Source organism: Furipterus horrens, unplaced genomic scaffold (genome assembly GCF_987537825.1).
Source record: "Furipterus horrens unplaced genomic scaffold, mFurHor1.1.pri manual_scaffold_4, whole genome shotgun sequence".
NCBI lineage: Eukaryota > Metazoa > Chordata > Mammalia > Chiroptera > Furipteridae > Furipterus > Furipterus horrens.
Window position 1 is genome coordinate 21,323,833 of NW_028327174.1, and position 14,233 is coordinate 21,338,065.

Genomic DNA, 14,233 nt, shown 5'->3' on the forward strand with positions numbered 1-14,233 from the left:
TAGCTGTGCACCCCAGGTTTCTCTTTAGGAGCCCTCCAGCTGCCTTTTCTTGGCTTCCCTGTCTCTGCCTACCCACCTTTGCCCCCAATGCCCCTGCCCCTTCCCTCTCTCCCCACCACGGTCACTCTCTTTCCAGCAGCGCCGTGGGGTCAGGGAGTTCCTTACATCACTGGGTAGGCAACTCCCCACACACACTACCCAGTCTCCCTTGCCTCCAGCCAATATCTGTTTGATGCCTGAGGCTGCAGCCTTCCCCCTCCTGGCCCAGCCCCTGGCCTTGCCCAAGGCTATGGGAGCTCCCTAGCCATCTGACCCGTGAGGAGCAGTGGCCAGCCTCCAGCTCCACAGTGCACCATGCCCCGTCTAGACAGATTGGAGCTCTGTGTGCTCAGGAACCGCCAGGCCCCAGAGCAGGGCTCTGCTCCAAAGGCAATTCTTCCCCTGCAGGTGAGGCTGCTTTGGTGGCCAAAACCGAGTGCATATTGGAACCATTTCCCACTTAGCTGGCGGTCAGTCACCTGAAGTCTCGGGGGAAAAGACAGGGCTCTCTGGTAAGGAGAATTTTTATTTTTTTAATCATATTTAAAAAAAAAAAACAAATGAGTAGTTGGAGAAAACAGGCGACAGAGTGGGTGGCCACTTGAGATGCAGAGAGGAAGATCAAAGCCCACCAGGCATGGAGGAAGCATCCTTGGTGTGGCCCAGAGAACAGTCTAGGTGGCCCTTGCCTCATAAAAGGCAGCCAGGGCCTGGGCAGTGCCGGCTGACGGAGCCTCGGTCACAGGCACCTAGTGGCCCTGCTTCCCGACCAACAGTTACCTGCACTTCGAATAACAGTCTTCAGATGGAACAAACACCTGTTGTCAAGAGACATCCAACCAAGCTCCCAGTTCCCTGGGAAGGCCCTCACATCTCTGTGTGGGAGGTGAACCTGCCCAAACCGTGGCCCCCAGGCTGCTTTCTTCTTCCAAGAAGAAGCTGGAATTCCTTCCTCTGGACTAAATCCTTCTGGCTGCTGCCCCTCTCACAGTCCCCGCCCAGGGCAATCAGCCAGGAACACTCTCTGTGTTTGTGTGCTGATTAATTAGTTTATTAGAAGAGCCACAGTGACGCTGTGGCAGTGCGTCCATTATTTCAGTCATGGGCCAAGAGTCATCTTTTCCAAATAAGCATGCTCTAGCAAAAACCTTCACAGATCCCTCACTGTAGTCTCCCAATTTAGGACGAGCAGATTCTGAAGACCAAAGAGGGACCATGACTTGCCCACAGAAACATAGAGCCCCTAGTGGCCAAGCCTGGCCAAAAACACGGTTTCCAGACTCTCAGCCCAGTGATTTCCCACTTGACAGTGTTGCCTCCCAATGTTCCCATTGAGAAAGAGGCTGAGCTTGAAGAACTCACTGAGTTTCTAGAGCCCTCAACTTAATTTATGCTAGCCAGATTTACTGCATTTTAGTAAGTTCTTTAAAAGAACTGTTCACCAATGTTCTGTAGAAGCTGAGGAAATTCTCAAGGTAACAAGACATCATTTTAGGGGCAGCACTGAAGGAAAGGATGCCAGGATCCAGTCTCCCCTCCCTTCTAATTTGGAGAAGCCATAAAAAGCCCTCATTCCCTCTCAGGCCAGCCAGCCTCTTTCTCATGTAATTTTCCAAGGTCTTTCCTTCTCCTGGTCAACACGATGGTCACTTGGGCATGACCCAAGGATCTGCTTCAACCAGGTCTTTCTCTAGGACAAATATGAAGAACAATAACAAGAGATATAATTCCATGTGTCCTTCCCTCCCCACAAAAGAGCAGGTAGGGAGAGACTATAGTACTGAAGGACCTCAAGATGGAAGTCATGGTATGTCCATCGACATTATCTGCTGTCCCATGCAACCTCTATTCTCCTCTGTCCCTGAGCTACTTCCCCTTCCATAAGACACAGCAGGGAAATAATACAACCTAGCAAAGCAGCTCTCTCTGCTTGACCAATGGTCTGCCAGGGGCTAAGAGAGTTGACAGATATCTTTCAGGATTTGCATCTCTGGCATCTTCCCAAAAATCTCCTCCCACATCTTACCTGATGAGGTCAATAGGTTGAAACTTATAGAACACTCCATAGCGTGCCCATTCTTGATATAGCAGCTAAATAAGAAAAAAAAAAAAAAGAAACAGATTAGAAGGGGACAGCAACTATTCACCTTTGTCTATCCTAACAAGTCAATATTTTATCCCCCCAAAGCCATCCTAATGGCTTCATTTGGATGACTAGCAAGTCAAAATTGAATTTCTAGTCCAGTTTCCAGGAAAATTCTCATGAAATATCCTCAAGGGAGATGTCCAAAGGCAGAAGGCAATAGAAGCTGACTTCTTCCTTAAATAAAATCACACTCCAAGGCAATGCTACACCTAGTCATCAAAATTTCATCTTCCTTATTCCCTTGTCTTGCTTAGTCCAGTGAAATGAGCTTGACATTCATTTATTCACTCACTAAACAAGTGTTTATTGAACATCTGCTGTGTGCCAGGCACTGTCCAGACACTGAATACAGCAATTAACCAAACAAATTTGATGCTTTCATGTAGTTTACACTCTGGTGTGCAGACAGATATAATATAAATATGTAAGACTTATAAATGTCACAAAGAAAAATAAATCAAGGTAAGAAAATAGAATATAAAAGAGGGGAGTGGGTTTGGTGCTATTTTAGGTAGGTTGACAAGGGAAGGCCTCTCTGAAGAGGTGACATTTGAGCTGACACCTGAAGGAAGTGGGGGAGTGTTCCAGGCAGAAGAACACTCTACTTGGGCAAAGATCCTGAAAAATAGTGCATGTGGTATGTCCTGGGAAGAACACGGGGAGAATAATGGGAGATAATGTTAGAAAGTATTGGGGTGGCCATTCAGAGGTTTGTAAGCCATGTTCAAATCTTTGGACTTTGAAAGAAGCCATCAGAATATTTGCAGCAGTGAGGGGGAAATGGTCTGATTTAGACTGAAGAAAGTTCACTCTGTTTGCTAGGCGAGAATAGACCAAGTGGTGGCAGAGGAACATGGAGGCTATTGTAATGGTCCAGGGAAGACTTGAACGATGAACCATGAAAGTAGTGGGAGAAGTAACAAGAAGTGGTTGATTCTGCTTCTATTTTAGAGGTACCATATAATCGATAAGATTTCCCATTGGATTGGCTATAGGGTGAAAGAAAATGAGAACTTGATGTGAGTAATTGTGTAAATGGTGATTCTATTAACTGAAGGGGGGCAGACCATGATAAAAAAAAATAGGTCAAGAATGGTGGAACCCAAAGTTCAGTTTGGGATGTATTTATTTGAGATGCCCTTTAGGCATCCACTTGGGGATATTGAGTAAGAAGCTATCTGTAAAAGTCTGAAGTTTAAAAGAGAGTTCAAGCTGAAGATACAAATTTGGAATTATGGGAGTTGAGATGATTTGTAAAGTCATTAAGCTGTGGGTGCAATCACCAAAGAAGGGAGAGTAGACACAGAAGAGGCGTGATGTCTGGGCCAGCACTCCAATGTTTAGTGATCAAGGGGATGATGAAAATAGCAAAGGAGACAGAGGAGGAGCCAGTGATGTGAAGATGAACCAGAGTGTGTGATGTCTAGGAAGCCAAGAAATAATGAGTTTCAATGCAAAGAAAATGATCATCTGTGCCAAATGGTGCTAATGGGTCAGGTAAGATGAGAACAGAGAAGCAGCTGCTGGATTCAGTGATTTGAAGATCACTGGTAACTTGGACAAGAGTGGTTTCAGTGGAAGGGTGGGGACAAAACTTGAGTGGAACACATTCTGAGGGATAAGGGAAAAAACAACACCCCAAACATATCAGTCCATGCCATCTTGTAATGTTTTCACAGCAACTTCAGCAGAACTGGCATGTGGACAAACCTGTGTATCAGTCCCAGGGGCAAACCACATTTTAGTTTAAGTACCTGGTCAGCGAGCTTCACAGGTCATCCACAAGTAAATGAAGTAATTTGGTAACAAACGATTAGTAGAAATCATCTAAATGGTCATGCTGAATAGATACTAGCACAGAATCAAATTATATGCCTGCAATTGACAGGCTTATACACAGTTACTACCTTGTTTTTCTCTATTCTTTATTCTCCTTATACATCACACCTCCTTATATATCACACAGAATTCACCTGGAATTCTTTCAAGGAAAAGCTACTCCTATCCGTTATTTTGTATATCCAGTTCAACATCAATCCTACAGGAAGTCATCCTTGCATCTAAGAATCTTTAAAAACATGATATGAAAACTGAAATAAGAATTGGCATTCCTACTTAATGGCTATAGGCTTTTATTGTTATAACCTCTCCCAACAGCCAAAAACAGAACAAGAAACTACACAGATCCTGGTAGAGCAAACTGCACCCACAGTTGCCATCATGTGCAAAGCAGGAAACCCAGACACAAAAGGGGGTTGCAATGTGCATAAAGGTCAGAGGAAGATCTGAATCTGTGAGTTTCAGTGATGCTCATTCTAGGTAGGTGGTATCTAGTAATCTTATTTTTATTATTACCTCTCCTTCTCCCCTCATCTTGGGCATTTCTACTGCCCTGGGTTTTTATTCTCTCTCCCCAGTGTAAACCCTGGACTCACCCGCACCTGGTTGTCACAGTGACATCATTTGTGGCCTGAAGGGAGGCATACCTGCGTCAGGAGATACAGGCAAGTCCTCCCTTGAGGGCTGAGGGATGTCACTACCTGCCTCAAAGGCTCTGTCCTCTAGAGAAAATTCCTCTCCAAAGTCACCTGTCCAGACAAAACCTGAGCCTGAGAACACCTACCTGTCACTGTCTTGGAGGGAAAAACTAAAAATACTCCAAGAAACCAATATGGCCCAGTTGACTCAGGCCCAAACTAAGAGCCAAGCTCACAGGCCTTACCCCTGGTGGATCCCAGGCTCACTATGAGAAACCTCCGTGTGGTACCCTCTGAGCACAGAACTGTATCTGTAGTTTGTGGAGCCAGTGAGGATGAGCCTAGACAGCTCTTTGAGCTCAATGCAAAGAGGCTAGATGGACACAGAGGAGGAAATCATTAGGTGGCCCCTGCAGGAGAGCTGGAGCCACAGAGCAGCAATCTGCGGCCTGGACACCCATGTGGCTCTGCCTAGGCCAGCTCCTACATCCTTGCAGGGGAGGCAGGGAGAGGGGTGCAGAGTACTATAGACCCTTCCCTACCTCTACAAACATTTAATCACACATAATTAGAGACCAAGTGGATTATGCTAAACCCCAGATTCCAGGGTCCCAGAACAGATTAGCAGTTAGGTGGAAGGAAGGCATGCTGTGGAGTCTCCACCCCAGAGGGATAAGAGTGGTGTAAGGAAAGTTTAGGACAACCACAGTGATTTGCGACAATCCCTTTAAACATTCAGAGTCTAAAATTTTCTAATGAATCTCTGAGCAAATCCACTTTGTCTCAGACTACAGCATGTCCTCTACACCAACTGGCAAAGCTAGAAGCCGATCAGGGAAAGTCTGCAGCTTATTCTCCATGGACAGTGCCTTATTTGGGGGGCTCCAGGGATCTTTTTCAGCTTGTCTGTCTGACCCCAGACCTCGATGGCAGGAAGCAACTACCCTCAGGGACCACCCCATCTGATGGATCGGTGGCCAGCCCTGCTCCCTCGGAATCACATTCAGCAGTGAATCAGTTGGTCTAAGTATAATGTTTCTTGAGACTATAAAGGCACCCAACTGTTAAAACCATTCACAATGCCAGAGCACTGCAAGGTGTTTGAGACTTGTGGCCCTCTCTTAGGCCACAAGCCCCTCAGAGAGCAGCTGGTCCTACAACAGGCAGGAAGATGCCCACTGCAGCCAACTCAGAGGCACTGATGGGTCAGGGTGGCCCTGCATGGGAGAGAATGGAATTCTACGCACAGATCCTGCAATGACCTATTTGAATTTTTGGGAACGCACTTCAACTACCTAGGTCTTTCCCTTTAATAGAACAATAGAAGTTGTACAGGATGGGAAAATTCAACTGTAACCAAGAAATCATGTGAAAACAAGAAAACTACTTTTTTTGTCAGGAAGACAGACTCTCTTCACACACCTTTTAGTGGGTCACTTTACAACTGTCTACTAGAGAAGATAATCATTTACAAAAGCTGAAAAATCCTGAACCAAGGGTTTAAAATCACTCCAATGTTGTGCTTTGGGTTCCCCCTCTAAGCGGATGAGAAGACACCAGGAGCCAGTGGGGCTCAGGCAGCTCTCAGAGGATGCTAACAGTCACTTCCATGGGATGCTTGAGAAAACCAGGCAGGTCTGGCTCATGTGGATGCTGGTAGCCAGGAAGGACTGACTCATCCATAGCCATGCTGCTCCTTCTTCCTGCTGCCCTGCTTTCTAAAAAGGTGGGAGACCCCTGCTCTCCAGAGGATGGAGCCTCTTTTTAATTACCCTCCAGAATTAGGAAAAGAGAGACCTCCAGGCTGAGTCCATTGAGACTGCACAACTGCTTGAGGCAAGCTGGGAGGGAAAGAGACCGCATTCTCAGGGGCCTCCGGGTGTGCCTGGAATCTGCCTACATAGGAGCCTGGGCCTCAGGGAGATAATGAGAATAGCCACAGATTGCAGGGGCGAGTGAAGGAGAATATCCAGGTGCTGGCAGGATAGGCAGCTTGAGATGCCCTTGCAAAGTGTCCCCAGAGAGGCCATCCCACACTGCAGCTTCCAACCCTTCTCCATGTCCTCCAGCAATGAAGTCAAAGGTACTCCCTTGCACTCAAACCCAATTCCCTCATGCCGCCCTCTTGACGAACAGTAGGCTATTGCAATGTAATAAAAACAAATATAGACTGTATATATTCAGCGATTTTGGCTCTTTCCTCTTTAGGATATCTTTAGGTCCCGCCCTCTACCACTGAAACTGTAGGAAGGAACATTCCTCTCACGATATACAAGTAGCTATATAGACCCACCTGTAGAACTTTAGCTGGGATTTTGACACCGAGGTTTTAGCCCTGACTTGACAAATATTCATGGACATGGAAACAGTCCCCTCACCTTGCTGGGTATCTTTCCCAATCCAAATGGACAGTAAAAAGCTTTGATTCTGGCTCATAGTTTCTCTTAACCCCATTACAGCAACACGTATCTCTTTAACAGTGACCTTGGCAGAGGAAATCAAGGACACCAGCACTTGCCAGCAAACCCAAGGGAAAGCCACAAGAAAGGATGAAAAGAAGGGGAAGGGTCTAGTCAAGGAACAAGTATAAATGACCCATGGACATGGACAACGGGGTGGGGATTGACTGTGGGAGTGAGGGCAGCGGGGTGGGTGGGGCAGGGGAGGGCAACGGATAAAATTGGGGCAACTGTAAAAGAACAATTAAAAAAATAATTTTTTTATTTAAAAATTAAGCTAACAAAAAAGAAAGGAGCCTCTTGTCTTTCAAGGACACTGGTCCACCTTTACTGAGCATACTTTAGACATAAACTTTGGGAATCAGACACCAAGATACATCATCCTGGCTGGCCTCTCCCTGCCTCCCAGATTCTGCCCATTCGACCAGCTGGGTTATGCGTTGGAAATAATCCTATTAGCATAAGGAAAACATTTTATGGGAGGAAAATGTTTTGTTAAAAGGTTTTGCTGTTAATAATAATATAATATCATTGCAAAGACAAATATATATGTATTTTGGATAGTATACAATTTGCTCCTCTCTGCCTCTGTGAAGATAACAGAGGGCTGCCTGATTTCTCCCACGAGCTGCTGTGTGTTTCTGGTCCCTGAAATGTTTCCATAAAGTGCTCTACCTTGGCAGACTGAGTCACCACCCACCTGGCAGGAGGTTTCTTAGGTGGGCAGTGGTGGTGATCACTCTTTAAAGGGGAGGAATGTGAAATTAGAGAGTGGGAGGACAAAAAATGGTTGGGGTGAGCGAGGTGAGATGTGGAGAGAAATGCTTCCTCTTTTTCCTTTAAATCTGATCCGGGACTTTTCAGGAAATTAAACACCGAGACTATTAGCATCAGATAGAAAACAGATGAGGTTAAGACATCGAAATACTAGAGCAGATTCCCTGGGCAGGCAGAGAGGGGACATGTGTAAGCAATCACAGCAGTATTTCTGGAAAAGACCTTTTATGTTTTTAATACTTAACACTTCATAACAGGGACTAATAGGCAGGATGAAAAGAAGGCTGCTCTAAAGGCAACTTGGGGGATGAATGATTTTCCAGACAACAGAATTGGGGGGAGGGAAACTTCTTGGGCTTCAATTCCTCACCCCTCTTGCCCTTGCCCACCTTCCTCTGCTCACCAGAGTCGCTGAAGGCTGGGGAAACCTTCGCGGAAGGATGGCAGTGAGGGGGTTGACAGCCAGATGGGGCAGTCACTTCTAAGGAGGCTGGGTGATCCTTAGAGCACCAGGCCATGGCAGGGAAGGGGGCATACCCACATTCCCAGAGCATCAGCAAATAGAAGAAATGGGATCTATGAGTGGTGGGCTGGGGAGAGAGCTGTCCAGTCAAGAGCCATGACTGACTGGCACAGGAGAGATCCTTCCAAACGGACCCTTTCCCTCCCCAGACTATAACCTCTAAATCCTAGCTGCCCGAATATGCAGCATGACTGAGCCTCCCTCTCCCTCAGATTTCTCATCTAAAATTTGGGATTGGCTATCCCTCACTTGTCGGTCTACAGGATAAGAAGAACTTAGAGAGGACCCCCACTCCCCCCAAAAGATAATGGCATGGGTAATGATACATTTTTAGCAGGATATGAGAGTCAGAGATATTGCAAGCCCTATTTATGTTTATTATGGCAGTGTTATCATGGGCCAGGTGCTCAATATTTCTGTGTGTCCGTTTCCCCATCTATAATTTAAGGAATTTGGACTTTCAGTGTTTCTCAGTGGAGGCCCTTTTCTCATCAGGGAATGAGATAATGTTTTCGTGTGAGATGGTTAGTATAGTTGGTCTACCAGGCACTAATTACCAGCAGTGCCCTCTGCACACAATCGTGTCAATAACCAGAAGTGGCCCTCATATTTCTAAGTGCCCAGAGGGCAGGGAGCTGTGGATGAACTGCTGAAAATGTATAATCAGAGAAATCGATCATTTAGGACATCTTTATCTAGTCCCACACCCATCCATGGTCTTCTATGCTCAAAGCACTCAATGCAGCATAAAGCCAGCTTACCTTTCTGTCATTCATGTCATCCCCTGGGCTGTCATATTCACCCTGTAGGAGAGAAAGAGATGCTGGATAAAGCCAATGGAATTATAAAAAACAGAAAAGTTTTTTTTTTTTTTTTTTTAATTTTCTAATGTCATCCCTTTTTCATTCTCATTTGAGGAAGATCAAAACCATGACATGGTAAGGAGCCAACGTTCCACTTTCTTAGTCATCAATGCTTGCAATGTTTCCTGTGGACAGCTTCTCAGACAGACACTCCCCTGAGATGCTCCAGAGATCAGCCTGTGCCTCCTCATAGCAGAGGCAACAGCAGCCTGTGTCTGTAAATGGTCGCATCTCACGAAATCACCCCATGCCATGCCCTGCTCACTGCTGCCCATAGCTGGCAGAACCTAACCTCACATAGGCCCATAGTAAAGATGTCAGTGAGAAATTGCCATCTGGGAAATTCTTTTAGGCATTCAGGGAGCCCCACCTTGGTCACCTCATTTGGGAAAACTTTGTGACATGTGCAAAAGAAGTCACTAATCAAACCAGTAGTGTAGCCATGGGGTATTTAGTTCACAGGCCAGTTAAGTTCTTCGTGTGTCATCTTAAAGAAAGTCATTGCATTATATCATGGGATGTTTATAACACGACTTCCAGTCAAGGAAAGCTTTCATTACAATCTGTTTTGTTTGTTTTTTTAACTTAACCAAATAATAGTTCAAGGAATTTTGAGAGATTTCCTTCAAAATATTAAAATAAAAGAAATTATGACACATAGTATATATTTGCATATTAAGGAGGAGGAATTTCACATCTACACAAAACTACCACACACGCTCTCCAGGCTGTGTATCATCCAGGCCATAGATCTTCCTTCCACCACTATCCACCCACCACCAACATCACCTCCCTTGAGCCATTTGGAGGCCATCTCTGGCTTCTCACTCTTTCCCCAAAAACAAAGGCAGGGAGTGTTGGGAAAGCTCAAACAAAACCAGTTCATTTTGCCATTGGGGAAAGAACTAGACGGACAACTGGCAAAAATCAAACCAAGGCTTATGGTCAGTTATGAGGAGTCCAGCACCAGTCAAGGTATTTTAATGCCATGATTCACTCCTGCTTCCCTTTGCATATATTCACCCATTGCATCGCCTGTGATTTTCAAGTTTTTTGAGACGACAGAGAGCATGCCAACAGAAATGGTACTTACGTCATGAAGAGGGTAGGCAGCCTCATAGATATTGTTTGCTATCAGAGAGTTAATACCTATGGAAGAAAGGAAGATGAAAATAATAACTTTAGGGCACAGGTTTCTGGATTTACCCTTTGCCTTTTGATACATATTCAACCCTCACCCACCTCTCAGCCAGAAATCACTGCGCTCTCCTCTATGGCCTCCTAGTCCACACATTTTTGTCAAACTTTAGTTCTTGGTGTAAGAGCAAAATTTTTCATTTCCCAAATACAAAGTTATGTTTTGATATCAGATATGCTTTCTCAAACTTTGTGCTTCCCCTGTCCTCACACATTTAGATCTCTCCAGTCCAATAACTCTCCTGCTCCACCACCACCTCATGGCCATCAAAATCAGTTGAGAATCTTTGTTCAATGATAGCATAGGAATAACTATATAAATTATTATAATTATGATCAATGAAAGTGTATTTCAGAACATCCCACAGCACTTTATCTGAACTCATTTCTAGATCCTTCCTCTTCCTTACAGAGCACTGCTTATTACTATCCATGATCAGTCTGAGGTAGGGGCAGTAGGGCTGTAGTTCTCAAAATGTGGTCAGGGGAACCCTGAGAGTCCCCCATGATCCTTTCAGGGGGTTCATAAGGTCAAAACTATTTTTTATAATAGTGTGAAGATCTTATTTGCTTTTCCACTGTTGTTCTCTCACGAGTAGACAGTGCAGTTCTGTGACACATGATGACATCATCCTCCTGGCAGCTAATGGAATGTATGTTTGCATGTCCTTGTCCTTTAAAAGTTTCTCAGTTTTAACTTTTAATATAATAAATATTGATCAATATAATCCACCCAAACAAAAGCCCTTTGGGTACTCTTAATAATTTTTATAAGTATAAAGGGATCCTGAGACCACAACATTTGAAAACTACACAACAAGGAATTCGTTTTTTTATCTCAATAGTATTTCACATCACTGGCTGGTTTGGCTCAGTGGATTGAGCGTCAGCCTGCGAGCTAAGTGTCGCTGGTTCGATCTTCCAGTCAGGGCACATCAGAGAAGGAAAACTCTGATTCCAAAAAACCTCCACTGCCTTGCGGCATACCTCTTCAGGGGAAAGGCTAAGGGAGTAAACCCCGACAGAAAATCCAGAGCCGGAGTCCCTAAGGCGGTTTGACGTTGTAGTCAACACCGGCAACTCCTGCGGCGCACCTGCAGCCAAGCTGTATTGACTCCGTCTTTCCCTTGGACCCTTCAGCTGTGAAGAGAGGGGGGGTCTGCTGCATGGGCAACAGCAGACCCTCCATATCACCCTGCCCAGGCTCTGTAGCTTCAGCTTCACTGGAGAGGACACTCCAGCGTCATCACAAGATGTCGATTCAACACGGGAGGAGACAGATACCCTGTCACTCCCGAGTCGGACTGCACAGCCATTCTCGGCGGTGCAGATAGACTCTTAAGAAGCTACACCATCGTCTCTCGAGACAGACGGCTGCCGACGGATTTCACATCACTTGCAGATGGTGACCCTATTAAATCTATCTAGAATGAATGAATGGCTCCATCCCTGTAACTCACAACAGAGAGCCTTCTGCTTAGCATGGAGGCATGGTTCTTTACTTGTTTCATTCATAGTTCTATTAGAGACTCTAAAGAGGTGTGTATGTTCTGTCTGACTTAGAAGAGTCCATCCTGGGTCACTGGCTCCCAGATAGAAGGGATTACTTCTCACCAACTCCAGTACTGAGGGTCCTGCCATATACCATGAGGCACGTTTAATCACCGAACGGTGGAGAAGGGGCAAGGCTCTGGTTCGCAGTGATTTCCCTCGTCTCAAACACACTTCCTGCCCTCAATCAATCAATAGTAGAGAAGAAAACTAGTTTTGGAGGGAAACACTTAGGACATCTACCCTCTAAGTAATCTGCATTTTCAGGGCTCTGGATACAGGGCAGGTTTGGGTAAAGAATCTAAACAGCAGTTACTTATTAAAATTCATGGCTTTCCACCTCCCATTCCCACCCAAGGCCCCACCTACAAGCCCAGAGACTGCAGAGGCTCTCAAAACAATCCTCTCTCCTCTGTCAGCCTCCTCTTCCTCGAATCCTGTGACTATTCACCTCAGTTGTAGGATGCCAACGCCGGAAAAACCAGTCCTGGGCCCCATGTGGGAGCAGAGGCCCTTGCGAGGCCACCGGGAGCGCTCAGCTGCAGGGGCAGTCTCCAGTGAGCTGAGAGCTGAGCATTTGGTGCAGCAGCGTCACCACGGGGCCAGTCCTTTTCCTCATTTTAAGTTTCCTCCTTAGCATGACCGTAAAACATCAGAAATAACTCTGGAGAATGGGGGGTTCAGAGGGTGGGTAGAGGGAGTGCAGGTGGGGGGAGGGGTGCCTCGAGGCTCAATGAGCTGCAGATTTGTCCTCGCAGGACTACAGTTTCACTCTGAGCATCATTAATCAGTTCAAGAGCTATAACCACAGCAATGTGAAGGCACCCTACAATAATCAGGGGAGGAGCCCCAGGTCAGGAAGGGGTGGGGATAGTTCAAAGCTACACAAGGGCTGTCAACATGGATAGAGGCTGAAGCAGCACAGGCGCACAGGGCTCTAACTAGACGGTACCCCACGCACAGCTCCACCTAACCCCCCCACCCTGCACTCACACTCCACGGTTGCCATGGCAGCAGTACACACCCTGAGAGAGTCTCAAAACTGCATGGGAAAAGTTAAACAGGTGTTGAACTCTTCCGCTAATTCTCAGCTTTGCTGAGCACAGTAGCTGAGTGTCTGAGAGAATTACGCTGACAACCTGAACTCCCAGGTCCTGCTGCAGGATCCTGAGAAAGATTTCAAATCATCGGAGGTCAGAAACTGTGTGCCCCACCCCCACCTCAAACAAAGCTGCCTTCGCAGGGAATGCCTAAAGCAGGCAGCTCACTTCATTTCTAGGACTACTTTTGCTCACGGTTTTGTGTCCCCCATCTATAAGGTACTTGATGTCAGAGAGCACTCCCCTCTCACCTTTGTCTCTTATTTATGGCACCTAGTTCCCCACTGGGAACACAGGAGGAATAACGGTTGTTAAGAGTGACCGATCACTCTGGAGTGAAACTTATCTCAGCGATTCTTCCCATTCATCACAGGCACCCACCTTCCTCACTATTTCAACTTTTGGCACTCTGTATTGATGAAGAAACTTTAAACACCAGTTCATTAGTTCACTTCCTAACAAGAAGCCCAACAAATGGTTCTTCGCCTGGGAGCACATATGATTTATGTCATCTTAACCCAGGTTACCAGAGCCTTCACATGCTGTCATGGACCTCCTCTTTTCCAGATGGTGTCATATGGGCAGCCCCAATCACTGGCTGCTGAGCAGAGGGAAGGAGCAGGACATAAAAGAAAGAGGAATGGGGAGGGAAGGGGCAAGTGGAGAAGTTACCATGCATCCACCACTTCACCCAAGAACAGGAATTGTTTTGGCCTCTTGGGTCACCCACAGACTTCAGAAACTGAGATTCTACCCCCAAACAAGCATGAAAATCAGTCTGAAAGAAGAAAATAATCAAACATGTTTTTTAAAAGAGTCTCTGCTTTGAAAATTGAAATTCTGAATTTTTTCCTTTTTTTTTCAGCAAAAATGGGTTAATTGGTTCCATCACACATCATCCATCTGGCCATAATGGCAAAGCTTTCTTCGTTAGGATCATATCTATAGTCCTTCCTCTCTGCTCTAGACCCAGAGAGACCCAGCTCCTCCTCCTTTACTCCCAGAAGGGCACCAGGGAGAGAGGAAATGTGTGGGGATGTTTTTTCTTTCCCTCTGGCTACAGAGAGAAGCGGCACCTCGGCTCAAAGCATAGTTCACTGG

The 14,233-nt window shown here is 45.9% G+C and overlaps 1 protein-coding gene across 1 annotated transcript in view; it reads right to left on the reverse strand.

The window, feature by feature from the left end:
* ANO2 (anoctamin 2) overlaps nucleotides 1-14,233 on the reverse strand; it is a 302,275-nt gene that overhangs the window by 191,472 nt on the left and 96,570 nt on the right. Inside the window, exons 7-9 of the mRNA XM_090275378.1 lie at nucleotides 10,378-10,433; nucleotides 9,183-9,224; nucleotides 2,066-2,130 (exon numbers count right to left, since the gene is read on the reverse strand). Of these exons, the coding sequence (XP_090131504.1) occupies nucleotides 2,066-2,130; nucleotides 9,183-9,224; nucleotides 10,378-10,433 (163 nt within the window). The remainder of the gene's footprint in view (nucleotides 1-2,065; nucleotides 2,131-9,182; nucleotides 9,225-10,377; nucleotides 10,434-14,233) is intronic.